At 40.9% G+C, this 22,912-nt stretch overlaps 1 protein-coding gene across 2 annotated transcripts; it reads left to right on the forward strand.

Annotated features, from left to right (window-relative positions):
* Positions 1 to 629: 629 nt before the first annotated feature.
* Positions 630 to 21,057, forward strand: MRPS31 (mitochondrial ribosomal protein S31). 2 transcript variants are annotated; one of them, XM_061622401.1, is made up of 7 exons: positions 630 to 832; positions 2,975 to 3,286; positions 5,301 to 5,456; positions 9,958 to 10,101; positions 12,026 to 12,099; positions 18,198 to 18,341; positions 19,916 to 21,057. In XM_061622401.1, the coding sequence occupies exons 1-7, from the start codon at positions 735 to 737 to the stop codon at positions 20,173 to 20,175; spliced, it is 1,188 nt and encodes a 395-aa protein (XP_061478385.1). In that variant the 5' UTR covers positions 630 to 734; the 3' UTR covers positions 20,176 to 21,057. The 2 variants fall into 2 exon arrangements, with proteins under 2 accessions (XP_061478385.1, XP_061478386.1); XM_061622402.1 differs by having other exon boundaries at positions 630 to 823.
* Positions 21,058 to 22,912: the final 1,855 nt, after the last annotated feature.

Genomic DNA, 22,912 nt, shown 5'->3' on the forward strand with positions numbered 1-22,912 from the left:
ATACACCCATGTGTAGCATGACACGAGCATGTTTTCTTAGAAGTAAGTTTTACTGTGTTCAATGGGATTTATTATCTGAAGTGAATAGTAAAGACAGGGAAAGAAGTAAAGAAATAAAGAGCAAGTCAGTATGGAGAAAAATAAAAGAGCGGGAAGGAGACAGAAGGGGAAAGAATGCACTGTTCCACGTGTCCTACAACTCTATGAGACTGGGGTCGACTCGCCTTCATGTGCCTCGTTAGCATGCGTCAGCCTCTTTGCCATTAGTGTGAAGCGCACTGAATACATAACTAATATTTAGTAAGTACCCATAAGACAACGGAATATAGTTCAGAACCAGATTATTAAGGAAAAATAAATAGCTAAACACAAAGTAGGATTTATATGACGTTTGGCTTTATGCCTTCGTAGGTCAGGTCCAAAACATATCCACCGAGACTTCTTGTGGGGGCCCCTCACAGTCACCCCCAACTTCCTGGAGGCTACAGTCTCCAGTATCGATTCCCTGCTGTTCTGGAAGCGGTACCAACAACGTCGATCATTCTTCGAATCGATCGCGAAGCCTCTGCACATTTCACAAAACTCCCTCTTCAACGCGAGGGTTCTTTTAGCCACGGAACCAATTGTCTGCGCTTATGCATTCTGCCCGGACGGATGAGAGGGGTGGCGAAACGGAAGCGCCTTAGGATCCGGACAGGGAGAGCTTTGCTTGCCTCCTCGTTGCTTTGGGAGCAATGTGGCGAAGGAGCGTTGTCGTCCCTGGGAGCTTCTGTGCTGGTCTTCGCCTGGGCGCCCAGGGGAGGCGCGTCGTGGCTCAGGACAGGTACCGCAGGTGGGGGATAGGAAGGCGACTTTCTCCTGTAGGGTTTACCTTATGGCTTGGTTATCCCTTTGCAAGGGCACCTGAATTTTTCCTATCAAATATTTGCAGGGCCTATGCGTTGTGCTCTCTTCTCGTTTCCTCTGCATCATTCTCACTCCCAGGAGAAGGCATTTTGCTGCAAAGTACACCCAGAGAGGTGTACTTATGCTCATCTGCAGCTGAGGGGAGATCTACTGGAGCGAGCAGTGAGGGAATTTGTCTCCTCGTATCTGTTGTTAAGGTCATGCAGTAGATTTTTTGGGGAAAAGAGGCGAGTGTGAGACGCTGGTTTAGTCCATCTTTCTCTTGCTCGGAGCTGTATCCCAAGGCTCTGCTGATGTGTATTATTGACAAGCAACAAGAATATAATTGTTCCAACTTCCCTGCCTAGTGTAACCCTTCCTTCTCTCCCCTTGGGTGGGTTAGTTGTTAATATAAAGGTGGTATGACTAGAAGAGTTCTTATAACAGCTGGTACAATCGCAGATGTATTACAAAAAGAGCCTCCCACAAAATGTTGTAGTGTATCCCCACCTTATCCAGAATACATACCTCAACCCTAATGCCCTTTCTCCAAGATGCTTGCTATAGGCCAGTGTTCCCCAAATTTTTTATTTTTTTGTTGCTGGACTACAACTCCCATCAGCCCCAGCCAGCATGGCCAATGGTCAGGAATTATGGGAACTGTAGTCCAGCAACAAAAAAATAAAAAAAGTTTGGGAAACACTGCTATAGGCTATTAGGGGCTAGGAGTAGACCTGGAAGCTGCAACTAGTGCAGAATGCAGTAGTCAGGTTGTTGGCATGGATGGTTTCAAAAACGCATATAACACAAAGCATCTGCACTAGTTTCCTGTAAGTGTCTGAGCCTGATTCAGCATGCTCACACCAGTGTTTAAAGCCCTAAATGAGTTGGGCCCAAAATATCTGAAAGATCGCCTCCTTTCCTATAGTTAGATTGGGGATTAAGATCAGAGGAGGAGGTTCCAGCGCTCTCAGAAATTTGGGAAGGGCTGTCTCATGAGAGGATCATCTTGGCAACGGCCCCAACTATGTGAAACTCCCTCCCCACATTGGCTAGTCTGGCACCATCTCTTTACAGTTTCTGTTGGTTGTTGAAGATGCACCTCTTTCCCCCGGCCTTTGAAAGTTGAAAGATTGGTTTTAGTGTCTTCCCTGTAATGTGTTGAATGGAATTATTGCTTTGGGATTATAGGTGGGGTAGTTGAATCTATATTGTATTTTTTCATTCTGTAACCCTCCTTGGGACCTTCTGGAGAAGGGCGGGGGAGAACTGCAATAAGTGATCATAATAATCCCCCCCCCCCAAAAAAATTCCTATTTTCTTTTTTGTTTTTCATCAACTAACACCGCAACATTCTGTAAGCTCTGAAAGTTCACAGGTTCAGTCTATTTTTGTTTTGGTTTTTTTTCTTTTTTTTTAAATTTACAACTTGCATACTTCTACATATTGAAGGAGTCCCCTGGCTATGTTGAGATTACTACTTCATCTTTGGGTGGTCCCATTTTGCTACCATCTGATTAGTACTCAACTGTCTAAGCTTGTTATTAGAATGAACGATTAGGTTGTACATGGACCCTTATATAGATATGCAAAATTAAGTTTAAATTTCTGTGTGTCATCTTCAGTTCAGTGCATTGTAGGTAGATTTGACACTTACCCAACGGTTCTTTGCATTGAATCTTTGATTAGAGAAACTCTCAAATACAGCGATTTGTAACACAAGTAGGTGACTCGCATGCTATTAAGAGTATTATGTTGAACTATGTTTTACCTTTCTTCTACCTATGTTTGCTAGTTACAATTCAAAGAGTAAAGGATGCTGTGAAAATTAGTGTCTGGTGAAGTTCAGTGTAACTTTCTGAAATAAGAACTATTCATTGCTTTTTGAAACCAGAATATTTGGAATAAATATCTAACTAAGATCACGTGCAATAAATACATCTAGTTTGCAATGCTTTTGCATGCTATCTTGTTATATGTGATGCTAGTAGTGTCTTCATATTTGCCATGGGAAAGCGCTTGGGAAGCTGGGTCGTAAGATAAGATTTCTGAGTGCTCAGTATGGCCTCACACTGCGTATCGTTTTCAGAAAGGCATGCAAGTACTTGGGCACCAGCTCTGTCTTTTGTACCAAGGAAGATGACGGAGTCCCTCCAGTCAACATCACTGATGCAGAAACCTCACAAAACCGGGAGAAGAAAATGCAAGTATCTACAAAGAAGAACTTGCTAAATATCATTAGTAAAATGAAAGTAGAAATAAGTACAAAGAAGAAGTTTCAGGTATTGAAAGCCCAGAAGAATAAACAAGAATCAGACAAGGATCAAACAAGGGTCTTGTCAGGAAATATGGAGAGTGCAAGTAGGATGTTCCAGAAAGCTACAGAAGACAAAGCTGAGAGGTAAAGCTCTGGATACGTGTCTCATACCTTTTGTCCAGAGGTGTTGTGGATTTTGGAAAGTACATTCGTTTATTGAGAGGTGTAGTGAAGAATTTCATCACCTTGGAATGTTTGATAATAAAGCAACAATAGACATACATTCTGTCCCATTCAGACAGAGTGATCCTTTTTCTGGGAAAGACAAAAAATACCCCAACACTGCAATTTAGCCCCCTTGATCTTGGCTTTTGTGTGGAAAGTTGCTGTGTTGGTCCTGGATAATACCTTATGAACCATCCTCCCAGACGTTGGGGGCTGGTGTGGGAAAGAGCCAAAGTATGGACTCCTCCCACATTACCTCAGCAGTACAGAAAGAAACTGTCTATGTTATGAACTCCAAAGCATGGCACAGCCGGAGATTGACCCCTCTATAAGTTTTATGTATAAGTGTCACATGCTGTCTTGATACCAAAGCCATCTCCCTGCATAAGGGTGAGCAAATATGTGGAACTTTTCGTGTAGCAGGATGGAAAGTTAATTGGTCTCAGTTATATGTAGCAGTAGCTGGTTACAAATTGGGCTGTTGCTCAATACAATTAATCAAAAATATTTTAAAATGAATTTTAATTGATTTTAAAAAAGCATTTTTCTTGTGGATGTATGCTTGTGTTGCAGTAGGTGTCATTTTAGAAGAAGCACTCCCTGCTTTAGTGTGTGTCAGGGAAAGGGGAATGCTGCTGCCCCAGTCAGGAAGAAAGGCTGAGATAAAAACGGAGAACTGAACACCATGGTCCTCATTTGTGAACTAAAATAACTCCTGGCCTCTCACTGCAGTGGTGTTTCACAGGCATGCAAAGATCTGTATAAAAGTTACTCAAGTATCCCTGTGTACAGATCTGTAGGTCCTGACCCCAGAACTGTAGAAATATGAAGCTTGAGTAGGGAATTTGTCATCTGCAGCCTGTTGTTCATCATGCTGTCTCTAAAAGTATAGTACTTCCTCTAATCTGCCCCTGCAGCAATGATAGGTAAACAGAAAAAAATTGAACATTGCTCTCTTAGAAGGCTTTGTTTCTGTATTTTATCTCTCCCCACTTTTTTTTAAGGATTAGTAGAGGTAAGGTTGTATTAATCTCCCAAATTTTGCTCTGGGAAACTCTTTGCTCAGGGTAAGTCCATTCAGTTTTGCACTGACCATAAGTTGGATCCAAAGAACTGGGGGGGTCACTGCTAGTGTCCAAGAGTTCTGCACAAGAGTTCAAAGACAGCTGCAGAGTCCTGCAGCAGAAATGCTATAATAGATCCTATAGCAGGTTTCTGATTTCAGCTTGTGTAAGAGAGAACATCTGTGATGCTATGTTTTTGCTGCTGCAGTTTTTTATTAAGATTGTTTTTAACTTTGTTGTGGCTTAAATTTTGAAATAGATATATTTGTGGAAGATGCATGAAGCCAAATCCAGCGTAAAGTGTAAAACAGCCTTTTCAATGCAGAAGTTGCCTTCTGCATGTGGAAGAGCACTTCTGGATTCAACCCAGTATAACCAAAAATATTTTGCATTCACTAAGGAGGTAATGCATGCCCTAGCACAGGGATAGGGCACGTGTTTTCCCCTCTAGATGTTGTCGATTACAATTAAACTCCCATCAGTCCCAGCCAGTATGGCTGATGGTCCGGGATGAAGGGAATTATAGTCCAGCAACATCTGGAGAGCTATAGGTTCCCTACTCCTAGCTTAGGGGAATCATGCTTTCCCCTAGGCCAGGATATTTTAGCAGACAATTGCTTACAGACCTGATTTCACAAAGCCTACTTTTTAAAAATTAAAGTTAAGAGTTCTGAAGAATGCAAATTCTGTTAAGCTCAAGATGAAGAAGCTAGTGATGTTTTCTTTTACTTTCTTAACCATATGAAAATAGTCACGGAAAATTTGTAGTGATTACATTACAGCTTGTCTAACTGTGACTATTTTAATGTGGATAATAAAATGTGGGAAACAAGGAGCAAAGAAAAATTGGCATCTATTTCTTCCACCAGCAAAATGCTCAGTCCAGAGCTGGTCGCAGCAGCCTCTGCCGTTGCATCGTCCCTCCCTTTTGACAGGAAAAGGACAGTTTCAGAGTTGGTTCAACTACTGAAAAAGCACAAGGAAGCGACTGATGCACGTAAAAGTGGAGAAGCCACTGACATAAGGTTTGTAAACTTCATGTTGTTCCCAATATTGTATTGTGATCTTTTATTAGTTAAAAGTCAACATGGAAGCTATTGCTGATGGCTAATTTGTTTTGCTTTAAAATGTACACCCTGCTTTTGCAGCTGAAGCACTCAAAGTAGTTTTATGCATAAAATATTTTGGTTTATTATAATGATTTGAATACATAGTGAACATTCTTACCTATTTTGATTTTTGCCAAAGATATAAGAGAGGCAACATTTGAACACAGTTTTATGGAGTAGCTTTGCCAAGTATTTCAAGATTGGCTCCTGTCTTAAGAAGAAGCTGTCGCATGAGCAAATGTACAGTTCTGCTCTGTACTTCTATGGTCTCTCTTGGCCCCATGCCATGGTTTGCAGGGATTTGACTCTTCTTCAGAGAAAAAGGAAGGAAGCAACACCAGTAGTATGTGGAAGGGGAGGTGAAGCTGCTTTGGGAAAAGTGCTCCCCTGCTTGTGTTGTCTCAAAAACACCAGAGCCCAGCACATTGATCACGTTGCAAATGGATTAATAATACACATTACAGGCAGCAGTACAATCATCTTTGCCACTCCGTTTGGAATATTAATGCATGCCAGTACAGTGTCTGGCTTATGGTGTGGATCGCTGATATGCTAACACAGCATGCACAGGCTAAACAACTTAGTTTAGGCTAATGCCTAATATCAGCAATCTTGGATGGGAGAATCCTTTACTGACATAATGGCCAAGACCTGAGAACCCAGTCTTTCAATTCTGTTCCAGACGGTTAAGTAATGCCTTCTCACAAAAGTTTCAGGGAGACTTTCCAGAATCTTCATATTCAAAATCCTTTATTCCCAAGCTAAATTATATTAAAGGCCAATCCATAGCCAATTGCTCTTTTATAGTGGATCACCGAAACACCCCATCCATATTTAATGTATTAACTGCTGTGAAACATGTATGAAGTGATATCATAGTCTCTCTCAATCCACTTTTTCCTAGTTGAGCCGACCAACTTATTTTGTGGTTAGATTGCTTTTTGAATTTGTGACACTTTGAATTAATGCCTATTAAGCATGGATATCTATTACTGGAAACAGTTGCACAGATGTCTCATAAACATGTTGTAGAAAGGAATTAATAACTCACTATACATGTCCAATTACTGTATTTGCTCTAATACTGGAATGGTGGCTCACAGTCATCACTGGTAAGCCAATAATCCCACGATCTCTTTCCTCCTGATTCCAGGTGGGAAAATGGTTATCTGCAAACTCATGACCATACTTGTGCTGTGAAATTTCATTCAATTTCTATTATTCCATCTTGAGATAATCCCTCTAATTTTCCTAATCCCCAGCCCAGATGCAACTTTATATTAAAAACAACGAAGTGTCTTGTGGCGCCTTACAGGCTAACAGATTTTTTTTTTAATGGCATAAACTATTCCTCTGGAAGTTAGGGGTCTCTCTTAAGTAAATGTCACCTACAAATTTCATCAGAATACTCTTACTTTTCTCCCAGTTGCCGCTAATAAAAATGATGACTTAAAGAGGTCCCAAGATTGGGCACCAGTGGTTAAATATTTAAATAATGAAGTTAAATATTTTCCTTTTGGCACTGTTAACAGTTCTTTATCAAATCAAACACTAGCTGTGTTAATACCCACATTTACCATTTTGAGTACCTGCTTCTTACAGGGTACAATGCTGAATGCTCTATTAAAATCCAAGTAGATTAGGTCTCTTGCATCAGCCCTCGCTCAGACACCAGTTAATTTTTCAAATAAATATAAATAAATGGAGTACCTTTTCAACCCTTATTTTCTACCAGTAAATTAGCCAAGCTGTTCTCCGCGTGCAGTAACTTATACGACCTGCAGATGTCACTGCTCTACAGAATCTTCATCAGTTTGTTTTGCAGAACAGGAAGGGACTTAATGTTCGCTAAATGGAAATAACAACAGTACAGAATTTTGGGGAGGAATGAGGTTTCTCTCTGTGGAAATTATGGCATCACTTTACAAAAACATCAAAGGCTTGAGCTTCATTAGAAGCAACATGTAGAATTAAGAGACATCCTGAAAGCCCCAGTCTTCAAATTCCAGGTGATCATTATTATTACAAGAAATGTATGGTTTTTAAGATGCCAGTTTGGTGTGTATTAACAGTGTGATGAATTCCCACCCACCCACCCAGTAGTAACTCAGGAAAACTGGGACCTTATCCATGTAACATGGGCCTTGTTGACTTCTAGCTCAGAGGGTTAGCCTGTCCACAGAAAGTTTGGCATACTGCAGGGCAAAAACATTTTCCTTGGAGAAAAGAAGAGTTCTTTCAAAGGAGTTTGCTCTTCTTATTAATGTGGTTGCCAAGAAAGATGCATGGATAGCCACATGATGAAGGAAATAAATTGCACTATCTTTGCCAGGGCAACTTAACTGTGATATTTTTCCGGTTTGCTCATCACACTGACTACAAGTGATGACAGCAAACAGAGTAGAGTCTAACATTCTGGGTTTTTTTCCAGTAAAAATGTAATGACAATTAAGTTTCATGTAGTTGTTGTGTAAGAAAATATTTGGGCATAACACTGTTCTTTCTTGGCTTTTACTGCCATGTACATGTCTAAAACTTCTGCCGAAATATTCTTTCTAAACATTTCCCAAGAATGTGTTTGAGTTTTAGTCAAAATATATTCAAATCAGAAGTGTACTTTTGTATGTGTTTAGAATGATAGGCAGGTGGTTTTCCATCCATATTTTGGCCAGGCTGAGATCTGCTTACTGTTAGAGATTAAAAACTATTGTGCCGTCATGCCATTCTCTGGTCCCAAGTATTTATTTAAATCCTGTATGGTCATATCCTGGCCGATATTCTAGACAGCTCTAGATCGTCATAGAACTTCTTGGAGCATCATGATCTCAACATTTTTGCTATTGTGTCACTTGCTATAGTCTGAACTGTTTATTAAGAGGCATTTGAGTTAAACCTTCAAATTAATAGATCTCATTAGCCTCTTCCTTCTCACACTGTCGGGGGGAACGGAGGGCCTCCTGTTTACCTTCAGTGTGGTTCAGAGATCACATGTCATAGGGAACATTGCATCTAAAACCAATTCTGCTCTCAACCCTGTGGCTGCATCAACCTCCCTTTGCCTTTAGGGTGACCACTGAGGAGGCAGTTTCATTGCTTGCCTGCTTACATCTCTCAGTCAACCCAATTAAATCTCCTCTCCATCCATTCTTGATCATGACTTGTATCTGCATGCTATTGTCTGCCACCAGAGGAACATCCAGGCCTGGAGGTGGTTTTGTTGTGGGGGGGGGGAGTGGAATCTCTCTCTCTCCCTCTCCCTCTCCCCTCCCCCCCCTTGAAAGAATATCTCCTATATTATTGTCACCCTTCATTTATCCCTTGGCTTATCTACAAGCAGGCAAGCCACTCTACTAATATGAAATGAGAAGATGAATGGCTTGAGCACGAGTAACAGAAAACTTGCTCTGAATCTCATAGACCATGCCATAAAGCTTATTATCAAGGCTATGATGTAGTGCTAATGGTGGCACAGGTAGTTTGCTTCTCCACTACAATTGCAGTCAGCAGAGTGTTGTCTAGAAATGTTTTGGTGATGCAGGACCTGTTACAACCTGGATTACCTCGCTTGGAGGTGAAGTAATTTACAGGTCTTACAAGCCACCTATTCAGGTAGAATCCAAGCCTGAGGTGTCACCTGCTTGCCACTTCTGCAGTTTTATGACTCTTGAGAATGTGTGGACTGAGTGCTTGAGACTGGATGTGCCACAATGTACAGCCTTGATCCCTTTGTATATTTGAAAATTAACTGTTGCAAAGCGTTCTATGTGGTGCTTGCTATGCAAGTCGTTCTGAAGCTTTTCCTGGTATAGAGATCTCTGGTTCTCCTCAGATGACAGGACACATTTGTGTATAGTCAAACTGAGGATGCAGCTGCATTGATTATCTGATGGCATCCAAGCTCAATTCAGGATTCTAGTATTGACCTTCAAGGCCCTGCATATCTTGGAAACTATTTTATCTTAAGAATGTTCACTTCCTCCTCCATCTTTTGAGTGCTGTTTGCAAACAAAATAGTAAGGGGAAGAGCAGAGCTTTCCACATCAGTCCTAAAGTTTTTGGAGTCCAGGTATCATCTGTATGTGCCTGCCTCAGTTGCCTTCCAAGAAGATGTGGAAGATATACATGTTCTAGCAGGATTTTTAGAGGATGGGGAATCAAATTAAATTACTGCTATTGGGGGAGCACTGGTTTAGCTCTTGAAGGGATCTAAGTATTTTACTGTGACTGTGTTAATTATTTTATAAGCAGTTTTAAAATGGAAACAGGCAGGATGAATTTGTGTATATATATTCAGAAATAGAGTTTAGGGTTTTGTTTTAATATAACTAATCATCCCAGGAAGATAGCTAATCTGAAGGAAGAGTATTCCTGATCTGTACTGAGTATGTTACTTAATAAACATTGATTTTAATTTCAGTAACATCGTTGTAGACATGAAGATTAAGAGAGGGGCTCCAACAAAGAATGCCTTTAGACCATCCAGTCAAATTCAGTTTGATGATGATGGACGAGGTTATATGCTTGAAAGACCTGTTCCTCGTCAATACGATAGAATGAAAAGGTACTTCTCCTAGTGTTCCTCTGTATGTTTTTCATCCTGAGATAAAGCATCTTTATAATGAAAAAGAGTTATACTGTGATAGTCAAAGGCCAATTTGCACACGCAGTGCAAGATGCTTAATAGGAGGGACCGTTCTGTGTTAGAGATCATGTGATTTCAAGAGAATTCATTCTAAGTGCTTCTATCTCTGCCTTTGAGGAGTGGAGCAATACATTGCCCTACTCACAATTTTATAAACAATTTTTGAAACATTCGTAGCAACTTTTTTAAAAAAAGTTGTCCTGGTTGTCCAAACAGAAATTGGAGGTGACATAATGGCCTAGTTCGCCCTTCACTTTAAACTATAGTTAAGCTTAACTATAATGTAGAAGTGAATGTTCCACAATTTTTGCCCTGCTAAATCCTGTGCGTTCACCTTTTAAACTATAGTTAAGCATATGAATGAGGCCAGTACCTTTTTATTATGGCCAGCCGGTGTTCAGAATCCAATACGCAGGCATTTTGAGTGCAACATGATTCTACCTTAGGCTGGATAGTCAAGGGAAAAAAATGAAAAGGGGGGGAGGGGAATACATGTTTATGGACATAATGATGTCCAGCCCAGCTGACAGCTGATAGTAGCTAAGAGCATAAGCTGGAATAGCCACATAAGTAAAACTGTAACAAACGTATTGCCATTAGTTTCAATCCAAAATTACAAGTCCAACATTTAAGAAATTTCAAGTTGGATCACTAGAAGGAGGCATATAAAAATGATCCTGTTGCATCCTGTATTGAAATAAATCTAAGGAAAACGAAATGTCCATTTAATCATTTCCCGTTACCCAGTACTGCAATGGAAACATAATATGGTTCAAGACCTTACATCTTCCCAGCTTCATTGTATCGTTAAGAGAAGGTTAAATTATATCTCTAGTATAGGATAGCCCTTAGAGCAGGGATGGGGAACCTCATGCCTGGAGGCTAAATGAGGCCTTCTCCAGGCCACACCCCTCACCAGCCCTGCCTTGCACTCTCCTTTAGTGTTTTCCCTGACTGGATTGTGTCCTTAAACTCTGGCCATGACTTTTGCCTGCCTGGATAAAGGACAGAGAGGGATGTGTGCTTTGGGTGCAGAAACTAACCTATCATACAAATGTAAAGTGTACATTTATTGATTTGCCCACTTTTGCTTCTGGCCTCACCCAGCACTGGCATGTGGGTCCAGGAAGGTTGCCCACCCCTGCCTTAGAGGGAGATGTTTACTCTGCCTAGATAGCACAGGGCCAAAAAGCATGGCGTGGGTGAATCTGGCCATGTTTGATTGGTATAGCTGGATGTGATTGCAGAGCCAGAGCAGCTCTTGTCAGGGAAGAAGTGGCTGAATTGATATTTGCACTGGTTCAGCCAATGATCTTGGCACTCTCTTCAAGACTGTGTGTGCTCTGTGCTTTAAAAAGAAAATTAAAATTCTCTACCTAAAAGGATGCGGCCTACACAGATTATGCAAGTTAAGCAAACTTGTGTAATTTCTCTTGATACAAAGTAGTAAGAACAGAAGTTATGCAAAATAACTTTACCTTCATTCCTGTGGAAGAGCACAGAACAATGCAGACTATTGAATCCTGCCCTCAGCGACTGGAAGTCTTATCGAGCAACTCCTCTGGCTTTTGTGATTTTGTCATGCATTGCCTGTGCATTTGCCAGTGCATCTTTTCAGCCATAAGGGCTAGGAACTTGTTTTCTTAATGAAGAACAGGAAGAAATAATGTTATAAACAAGCTGTTCTTTGAGTCATTCTTTCTGGCATCACATTCAGATGTTCACATGGGTCTTAGCAATAGTGTTTCACGGTACTCTCCTAAATGGGACCCAATACAGAACACTGTAACACTACTGTTACTTTTTTAAAAAAATTAAATTTCCTTTTCTGTTTTTTACCTAGACAAAATCTGTTTTCAGGAAAAAGGCTTAATATTTTTACTCCTGCTTCTGAAACGGAACACGCACTTGAAACAGGTTAGTGAAAAAACGGTAGCAGCAAACAAGATAAATGTAATAGAATAAAATTCACCCGTGTTGCCACAGTATGCTCTTTCCTAGGCAAGTGGCTTGTGTACTTTGTCTCTGTAGCTAGTTTTTACTAATTTCTTGATGGAATTTGGTTCCTGATACTGCCAAGAGAACAGTGCTGCAGCTATATTCGCCCTATTTCCTTCCTGTGCGGCATTTAAAACCGATGCATGGAATCTGCTATGTTCCTGCTTGGGATAAACCCCGATTGACTGGGGGAAATGTAAGAGCCAATTAATCCATTTAGCCCATGTATCATAACAGCTGATAATAATTTGGCCTCAAAATTAATAAGCACAATGGGATGATAGGACCTAATTAGCTCTGGGTCTGCCCGGTTTGGGCAAGACTTCCATGTTTGAACAACGCCATGTATCTGGAATGGGTCCTCTGTCCAATATTTCATTAAAGAGAGTGACGAGCCAAGGTCTCAACCACTTTATAAAACACCCCACTGTACCCATCAGGGCCAGGGAATTTTCTGTGTTTTATGTTTGCAATGACCTCGTTGACCTCTGTGTCAGATACTGGTTGGTTAGGCAGTTACCTGTGCTCTCCAGAGAACCCTTGTATGTTCACCTTAGCAAAAAATTGTTGTATCTCATCTTGAGATGGCTGAACTGAGGAGTACAGAGAAGTGTAGAAGTTTTCAAACTCTTTACCAATACCCTCAGGAGTATAGCAAAAAAACCCCCATCATTTTTATACAATCTTTAAACAGTGATACGTGTTCTCCTCTGTTGATGGGCAAGTAAATGGGATGCCTTGTCCCCAAACTCTAAATATTTACCCTTAACGCAAGCCATGGCAATGTGAACTCTACCTGATTGCAATTTCTGAAGTGCAAACCGCTTCAACCGAAACTTTTCTAATACACAGGGGAGAACCCCCTGATTTGTGTTTGGCTTCCAGTGCTCTAATCTCAGCCGCAATAATTTGGGTAGCCCCTTCCCTCTCTCTCTCTCTCTGCATCCTACACACTTCACCAATGCACCAGCCCCGGACCACTGCCTTCATAGCATCCCATAAGAGAGGTGTACTTATTCCAGGAGTATTATTTTCCCAGAAGTACTCCTCAATAGCCTTTTTCAGGTTGGTCCAGGCAGCTGCATCAGCTAATAAATTAACACTGAACAGCCATTAGGAGGAGTGGGGAGAGGAGTGGGCTGCTGAGATAGTTCTAGCAACCAGAGCATGGTCTCACACTGCTGTGACCCCTATTGCAGCAGCAGCCAGCTGGGACCACAGGTTCCTAGAGACCCAAAAAAGTCAATCCTGGAATGTGACCAAAATCTGCTTGAGTAGAACGTGTAGTTGCATTCTGTGGGATGCAGCGATCAAAGTCCAGAAGTAACTGAGAGATAGTTTGGGGCCTCTTGAGGAAGCTGCCCATCCTGAGCCAAAGCTGTCCATTAATCTATCCAAGCATTTGTTAAGGTACTGCCAATCACAACATCCCCCTTCTGGAAGTATTGCAGTTTTGTGAATGTTGATCATAGAAAAGGCATAAATGGACCCTGCATAAATGGACCCTGAGGTCACAAAGGTTGGGCCAAGTGAGCCCCTCATGAGTAGGTATCTCCCATCTGGGTCTATCAGTGATTCCACTATTTGCAGACATTTTCTGGCCACCATGACTGCTGACCCCAGCTTTAGATGAGCTGGGGCTTAATACTACTTGCCTATCCATGAGCTTTTTAACAGCTGAAAACTGTAGTTCTTCTTTTGCTGCATCTCTTGTAGCAGGATAATGTCCGGGTGATCTCTTTTTAAGGCCATTTCAGATCTCAACATTTTAACTGCTGATCCCAGCCCATTTACATTAAAGGAGATTATTTTCAGTCCTGATTTAGCAGCCCATCGTAGAAGCAATGTGAATGTGAAAATAATTCCTGCAAAGAGCAGGGGATAGGCACTCTGAAAAGGGATTCCACACAATTCAGAAGAGGAAAGAAAAGAACTGGTTGAAAAACCACAAGCTTGGTACTAAAACTAAAATCTTTAGGCATGGAGCCGGCCTGCCGACTCGGTACTCCAAGGCAGAAAAAGGCTCTGCCTCAAAGCCCAAGGAGTTGAGGGGGACATTGGGGACCTCAGTCTAACTTCTGGGTCCCCTTGCTGCCTCCCCATGAGAATCCTTGATTCCATTGCATTAATTATCACGGTAAGCCATATATTAAATAACCGAGGTCGCTGCGAGACTGTTAATAGTGTGCTAAACAGTCAGTCTTATTTGTTACAGCATTTTTCTTTTGTTTTTGTCTCTTCTTCCCGGCCTCCGGGACCAGCCCTCTCTATTGTTGTTTTCCGCCCAGTCTCTAGCTTGGGCCATCTGCTCCTTCAGAGATGGGGGTTTTCAGGTCATGCAGTAAAATGACTTTTTGGAGTTTGTCACAAGCAATCAGAAACCTGCCTTTATATTGGACTATTAATTTGAAGGGGAATCCCTAACAATAGGATATCCTTGCATCCTGCAATGCTGCCGTGTATGGCCTAAAGGCTCTGTGCCTCTTTAGGGTCTCAGGGCATATTTCTTGAAAGATCCCCAAGGATGATTCTCCATATTTAATGTTTCTAAGATTATGAAACGCTTTAAAGACAGTATCTCTGGTTCTGCATTTCTCAAATCTGATCACTATATTCCAAGGAGCATCGTCTGTGTGAAATTGGGGCCTCGCCATTCTATGTGTCCTCTCTTCATTGCCAGTATCTATTATGAGCCCCAAGTTGATCCATTCTGTTATAAAAGCATGCCAGCTCCTTCTCCAGGACCTTCCTCACTTTCAAATTTTCCCTGTGCTCTCTGTTCTCCTATCTCTCCTGTATGAGCTCTGTGTCAAAAGTCGCCATTTTTAGCAGTTGCAGTCTGGTTGTCCAGGCCTAGCTGCCTTGCCTCATTTGCCATTGTTGCAATACCCTCCAATTTATTTATTATTATTATTATTGTTGTTGTTGTTGTTGTTTATTTCTACCCCGCCTTTTGGCCAAAAGGCCCTCAAGGCGGCTTACAAATAATAAACACAAATATTAAAATACATCAATTAAAAAAATACAATTTACAAAAAGCGGCAGTTACAATATCCAGTAATAATACATTAACAAATCACAAAGCAAAAATTCACTCCTCTCTCTTCTTGGCCTTCTAAACGGGCCCAGAAGAAAAGATGGGAGACAGACGGTCATCTCCAAATTAGCAGAGACACATACAAAAGCAAGAAAAGTTTTTCTGAAAGGAACAGGGAGAGGAAGCTGGCTCAGTAATGGCAGACGAGGGAAATAGCAATGGAGTCAATCCCATCCCGGGAAACTTATCTCTCCGGCGAACCTTCCCAGGCTAGGTTCAAGGCATACTCTCCTCGCGCTCCTGGAACATCCCTCCAGTCCCCATAAATGGGCAGTGTAATCACAGGCCTGCTTCAGATACGACTGCAGTGGGGCAAATATATCTCCCAACCTCCCTTCGCCAACAAGGTGGCAAAGCAACAATTTATAAGAAAGGAAGGCCCACAACATTTCCTGGTACTTCTGAGGTTGTTCAAATTACACTGATGATCATTCTTCTTCCCTGCCTCTGACTCCATCGGCAACTGATGAAAAAGTAATGCATGTCGAAATCATCAGCCACAAATTTGTTTTCGAACTGCACGTTGTACTGAGTGTCACTTTAATAGCATCTTCCCGCAGGATAAACAGCAGCCTCTTGGTGGAGAGCTGAGTGGACTGGCTGGGTAAAATTTACTGAAGTTTCAGTTTTTGTTTCCAGGGGTTGTAAAGCTGCCCCCTAATCTGCTGATGATGACTCCCTCAATTTGTTTATCATGTGCATTGGGTGGACCATTGGTTAATTTCACACCTTTCACATTCTTAGAGCTGCCTCTCGCCATTTGACAGCTCTAATGTTCTTATGTCAATTTCTTCTTTGGAGAGAAGCCTAGCAATTTTTGCCTGCTGTCCTTCCATGCCCGATGCCTTGAGTAAGCTTCACATTTTAAGTTTTAGCTAAAATGCTTCCATATAGTTACTGTCAATTGCCTTAAGACTCCTGAGGGCAGTGGAAACTTAGAAATTATTCACCATTAGGCCCGTGTGCAAGCCACACCATGCCTCTCATCAATGTCTTCCCTAAATATCTTTCTCTCACACTTCTGAAAACATTCAAGAACATACCTGTGGAATTCACAATCTCCAAAATCCATATTACTAGAACAGAGCTGCCCAATTATGTCCCAGCTTTCTCTCTTAGAAGAGGGAGGGATGAATTCTCTGAAATATTATTTTGTTTCCATGTGAAGTAATTAAGTCTTTGTTTTTCTTTGGAACTTGAGCATAATTCAGAGAAAATGATCCCTAACGATAAGTACTTCTCTTTGGGACTAAAGCATATAGTAATAACAGTGCAACTTTCTCCATATTGTGCTCCTGATCCGTATTTATTTAATTTATTTATTTAAAAAGTTTATATCCCGCTTCAGTTCCAAAGAATTCTAAGCGGCCAAAACAATAACATAGTGCAAACACATTATACAATATACAATATATAAAAAAATATAAATTATCTCTCACATTACAATTCAAAAGCTAACCGAAATAAAAAGGTCTTAACTTGGCGACGAAAACTAATTAAAGAGGGGGAAGAACGAATTTCCTGCGGAAGAGAATTCCAAAGAGTTGGTGCTACCACCGAAAACGATCTATTCCTAGTACCAGTCCGATGAATTTGGGAAAAAGAAGGAATATTAAGGCCGGGGTCTAATGAAGATCTTAAAGAACGAGCAGGCTCATAAAACGAAATACGATTTGAAAGATAACTAGGGCCTGAACCAGATAAAGCTCTAAACGTTAAAACCAGGATTTTAAACTGAACTCGATAAGAAATTGGAAGCCAGTGTAGTTGTTTTAGGAGCAGAGTAGTGTGAACTCGCCAACCTGCTCCTATTAACATCCTGGCAGCCGCTCTTTGGACTAATTTCAGTTGACGAAGTATTTTAAGGGGAAGTCCAGTATAAAGCGAGTTACAATAGTCTAACTTAGACGTAACCAAGGCATGGGTAACCGTGGTTAGGTCAGAGAGTTCCAGAAAAGGGCGCAATTGGCGAACCAATTTTAGGCGGGCAAAGGCACTTCTGGAAGTTGCTAAGACATGGGCCTCCAAAGTCAAGGCCGAATCCAGAAGGACACCCAAACTACGAACCTGGGTCTTTAAAGGGAGTAAAACTCCGTCTAATAACGGTACATTCCCTATTTCCAACATGGTATCATACTGACAGTGATAATGAGCAAATTTGGGATCATCATAGTCATTCCCTCTAATGCCAAACTTTGAAAACATTATTGAGATTTCTATTAATCTAGCCAGTCTTGAAGCTAGTAAATTGCAAGCAAATCTGTGTGGAAAATGAGGAGGGAAAGTTATGTGGTGAAAAAGCAGTTCCTTGTTCTTAATATTATGAGCTGGGAATAAGTTTGTTTTTATAATTCTGACACAGAATAGGTTAGTACTGCAGTAGCAGCACAAAGGAGCAGATATTCCAGACTTTTGAAACTGCTGTCATATAGCACAGTGGGGAGGAGAGCCTGGCTGGGAGTCTGGAGTCTGTGAGTTCAAATCCCCACTCGTGTCTCTTGGGTATCAAAGGCCAGCTAAATATCCCCCCCACAGTGAGTGGCTCAGGGGTTACGTGCCCTGCCACCTGTGCAGCCGTGGGCAAGCTGCATAGGCCCAAGGAGCCCAGTTGCCCCCCAACTGGCAGTTGCGGACAAGGAAGGGGCTGGCTTGTGCATTTGTGGCAAGCTGAGCAGGCCCTGGCCAGCTGGGGAGGACTAACCTCAGAGGTAGTAAACCTCCTCTGAATACCGCTTACCATGAAAACCCTATTCATAGGGTAGCCATAAGTCAGGATCGACTTGAAGGCAGTCCATTTCCATTTCCGTTCTTCTGCTTGTGTTAATCTTGGCAATCCTGGTGCTGTTTATCTCCAGCTAGCAGCAACTGTACGGCAAACTTGACTTGTTGATTAATTTTGTTTGTTTATTTTTGTAAATAGTGACACCACCAACATTTTGGGACCTGGAGCTTGCTAAAGAAATTGAAGCTGCCCGTCAGCAAGAACCTCAGAATGGCTTTGAGGAGATGATACAGTGGACAAAAGAGGGGAAACTGTGGGAGTTTCCAATTAACAATGAAGCCGGTACGTGTCCTGAAGAGGGTTCTGCTTGTCTGGTTTTGCTTTCTGCAGCATATGCTATACCAGCCTTCCCCGACCTGGTGCCCTCCAGATGTTTTGGCCTGTGCTGGCTGGCTGAGGCTGATAGGAGTTGTAATCCAAACTGCATTGCTCTTGAAAGTTTCATACTGGTTTAAGACAGTGTTGCTGTTTTTTTTTAATGTTAGTCCAACTCGGACTAGACCCATTGAAGTTGATAGACATGACTGACTTAAGTTCATTAATTTCAGTAGGTCAACTTTGAATAGGACTTAGCTGAATACAACTCATTATAATTAAATGCCCACCTTCATAAACCTGATTACAGGTGTTAATTAAAACCACCCAGCAAAACCCAAATTCCCTTATTGATACTCTCAAGCCATTAGATTGAGGAGCAGAGAAGTTGTTTAGAAATATCCGTAGGAATAAGGTAAGAATGTAGTGTTTCCTGGCCGTGTTTGACTTGAGGGATAATCCAAGGGCAACAGGTAAAGCTTGGGCTAGAGGGAAGCAGAGATGTTACCATCTCGGCAGGCGAGCCTTAAGTCCATGATACCTGGAAATGGCAGGAAGGGAAAGAATGCTGGTATGTTCATGCTTCTTAATCACTTGTGTTTTGCAGCAATATTACTTGCTTGTGTGGGTTTGTCATCACGGATAGAATGTCCATATTACCCAGCATCAGTTCAAAACATAGTACTTCCAAATGAACACCGTTCACATCAAGGGACAAATCATAAAGCGATAAATGCTTTTGTGATTCAGTCAAAGGCAGAGCTGTGATTTAGGAGCTGGTACAACACAGCAAAGTTTAAATAAGCAGGAGCCATGCCGAAGCCTGAAAATACTAGTGAGTTAGAAATATGTCTCTGGTCCCTCCAGACCCACCTTAGTTAACTACTTGTCCTCACCTTTACTGAATTTACCTCTTCCATCAATAGTGATTACAACTGGTTGACAGGATCCCAGTTTTTTAAAACATTGTTGGGTGCTACAGCTGGCCAGAGGGGGTGGCACAGAGGGTGACTTTAGAAGCCTTTCTTTCCCCTAACCAGCCAGATGTTATAGCGAATATCAAATATGTTTTGCATTTTAAAAGACCTCGACTTCAAGCTGGCTTTTTAAAGTTGAACAGTGTGAACAAATATGGATCACTTATGCTTTTAAGCCATTTCTGAATTCATTTTCTAACTCTGGTAGTTTGCTAAATTAGTCTTATGAGATGAAATTCAAAGGTATTTCTGGGCTAGGTAGGTTCTGTAAGTCTTAGTGAAGCAAAGTAGTTCTTTGAATTGCACAACACAAAGGGGATCCAATGAAATCAATGGGAGTCAAGTTAGTCATGGCTCCCATTTATGTCAGTGGGTCTACTCTAAGTCTGGATCTAACCTTACATGTGTTTTTGCAGATCTCAAACTTGTGATTTGGACAAAGAAAATAGTGGCAGGGAAGGGGTTGGTATATTTTGAAACTAAATCCCACTAGCCCTTTTCTCTGATCATTCTCTGGCAGTATTAACTGTTAACTTTTAATTTTATTGTGATTAAATTTGTTAGGACTTGAAGATGATGCAGAATTTTATGAGCATATATTTCTGGATAAATACTTGGAAGACTTTCCTAAAGAAGAATCGATTCGCCATTTTATGGAACTTGTGACTTGTGGACTTTCCAAAAATCCATACTTAAGCGTTAAAGAAAAGGTGGAACATATTGAATGGTTCCGGAATTATTTTAAGGAAAAGGAAGAGTTTCTTAAGGAAATTGAAGCACATCAGAAGGAAACCTTGATTCAAATGGAGAATCAATCAAAGTGAAAACTTTTCAAAAGAAGAAAATGCATTTATATACAACCTAATCTGTAAAAGAGATGACTTTATCAAAAAATATTTTTAGAACTGTTGGTCACGTTTGTCATTTTAGGAGAAGATAGTGGTCTGCAGTTCATCAGTACCAAAAACTTGCAAACATGTTGTCATTCTTTTTGCAGATTGTCCAAATCAAAGTTTCTGCTGTCCTCCTCTGCTTACCCCATTTAACTCAGTTTTAATATTCTTAAGATAATAGTTCCTATTCTTTTGAAGATGAAATGAACTCAAGGAAGAGAAGGGATTTTGGTCCTATGAATCTCATTCATAGTCTGTCAGAGCTTGGCTGTTCATCACAATGGTTTCCTCATGAAGATGCATTTTCCCCCTTACTTTTTGATGCAATTTACTTGGAAGTAGATCATAGGAAAGGTCCAGCTTGTGTTCAGATTGTAAACGTGACTGAGGTTTGATAAAATGTCTTGCAATAAGGTAATAACGGCATGTGGATGTTCGAAGACACAAAGAACTCCCCTCCTCTTGGTTTCAGAAACTCTAGTAGCACTGCTTCTATTTTGGATTCAGCTTTTGGCTTAAATATCCTCAGCCAAATTAACCATCCTTGCCAAAGCCTGCTTCCAATTGAAACTTGGTCTCCAGGATCTGATGAAAATAAAAAAACAGAGCTAGCAATCTCATTCAGCTATCTATACAAACTAAATAGTAATAGGATAGAATTGAATCCTGAAGGAATGTCATAGAATCTCCTGCCCCTATTTTTCATTTTCTGGAAATATCCAGATAACTTCTGAACTAACAGCACAGCTTCATTTATTTTGGCTACATTTTGTTGTTGATTGATTAATAAACATTTCTGAGGTTTTGAAAGCTGCTGAGAGGCCTAGTAAGATTAAGGCTGGTTTCATCCTCATGACTGAGGGCTCCTGGAGAAGGAGTTACATGCCCAATCCTATAATGTGCCTCGGCTAAGCACAGCTCTGTGGCACCAATGCATGTAGTTCTCATGCTGGATCAGTTATGCTCTTTGCCTTTGTAGTTCTGGTGCTTTCACTGGGGAGGGTGGGATTTGCATCAGGAAAGTTGCACAGGGCAAGATAACTTTCCTTAGTTTAATCCATTTAGAAATCAATTTCTTCTTGTCTGTCATTGTTAGGTAATTGTTTCATCTACTGAGATGACACAGAATAATTCATAAAAGTAATTTCACATTCATATGATCAAATTATTGTTGCAGTTTTCATGTGAAAAATATTGAATGTGTGCACACTGATATTTTGGAGCTAAAACCTGAGGAAAAAATCTGGAAACAAGCTAATGCACTGATCCTCCAAGTTAAGCTAACCTGTGTGGCAGAGTTCCGATGTGATGTTAAACCATAGTTTAGTGGTACATGAGCCTGGGTGAGCTGTGTAGCTATATGCTCCCCACTTCACTCTTTGGCATAGCCATGAGAGGAGACTGAAAATTTTCACTTTGATCTTCAGTTAACCATAGTTACTCATTTTGGCCAAACCAGGATGTGTGGTTAGTGTTAACTATCATTTAGGAAAATCTGCCAGGATCATAAACTGGTTTAAAGCTTGCTTCTTTTCCCAAACCATAACTGACATTAATAACATTATGAACAGGTTCAAATATAGCTAGTAAATCATGGTTAGTTGGAAATAGAAGCAAAAACTTCGGCTCCCTTTCTTGAAGCTATGGTAGAGAAGGAACAGGCATGGGTGGGAAGGCAGAAAATGAGTCCTGAAGCTTGTGGGCATAATGCTAAAACAGTTTAGCATTACATGTGAAGCAGGCCACTGTGATCATATACAAAAATTATTATTTATTCAGTTTATTTGTATGCAGTATTTTCCACAAATATGTGCTGAATCCAGTTCACACAAACAGCAAACAGTATAATACTGTAGCACAACAATACATAATAAAAAGTATAATTGCTACAATCTAAAAAAAATACTTCAAAGTGTAAATGAGCATAAAGCTCAACGATGAAGCTGAAGCAAAAATATTGAAAACTAACCCCCAAGCTGATATAAAAATCTCTTCTGACCCTTATGCCTCAACCCAAAGGGCCAGAAAGTCTTCTGGAGGTAGCTCCCTTTTGAAGGCACCCAGGGCTGGAGGGCAGGGTAAGCAGGTAGAAATAGCCATCCCCTCATTTTATGTTGAGAAAAGCCACTGGTCAAAATATATGTGTATGCAAATATTTATTTTTATTTATTTATTTATTGCACTTGTATACCGCCCCATAGCCAAAGCTCCCTGGGCGGTTTACAGCAATCAAATATGTATCTTTAGCTAAAGTTTCTGTATGCTTGCTTTACTATGGCCAAGGTTCAGAATTTAGAGGATGGAATTCAGTATTGTGGTATGCAAAAAAGAAGAGAATATATGCAAGCGCTGCAGTTTGGTCCTTCACTGAAGAACAGAAAAGGTGGAATCTCATGGAATCATGGTACTCTCTCTCCCCCACAAGATGTCAGCATTGATCTGTTTTACCAGGCTTGACCTAGGCTTCCACTCCTCAGACTCTAATGTAGAACAACCTAGCAGTAACTGAACAACAACCTGCAAGAGAAGTTACTATTACAGAATGACTCGGCCAAAAGCTGACACACAAAAATTCTTTTTTGCAAGGGTTTGCTAGTGCAATGTCTCCTGAAATTGCTTTTCACTCTTAAAATTTTGAATGCAGCATTCAAAGGAAGGGAAAATATCC

Source organism: Rhineura floridana, chromosome 4 (assembly GCF_030035675.1).
Source record: "Rhineura floridana isolate rRhiFlo1 chromosome 4, rRhiFlo1.hap2, whole genome shotgun sequence".
In the NCBI taxonomy this organism is placed as follows: Eukaryota; Metazoa; Chordata; class Lepidosauria; order Squamata; family Rhineuridae; genus Rhineura; species Rhineura floridana.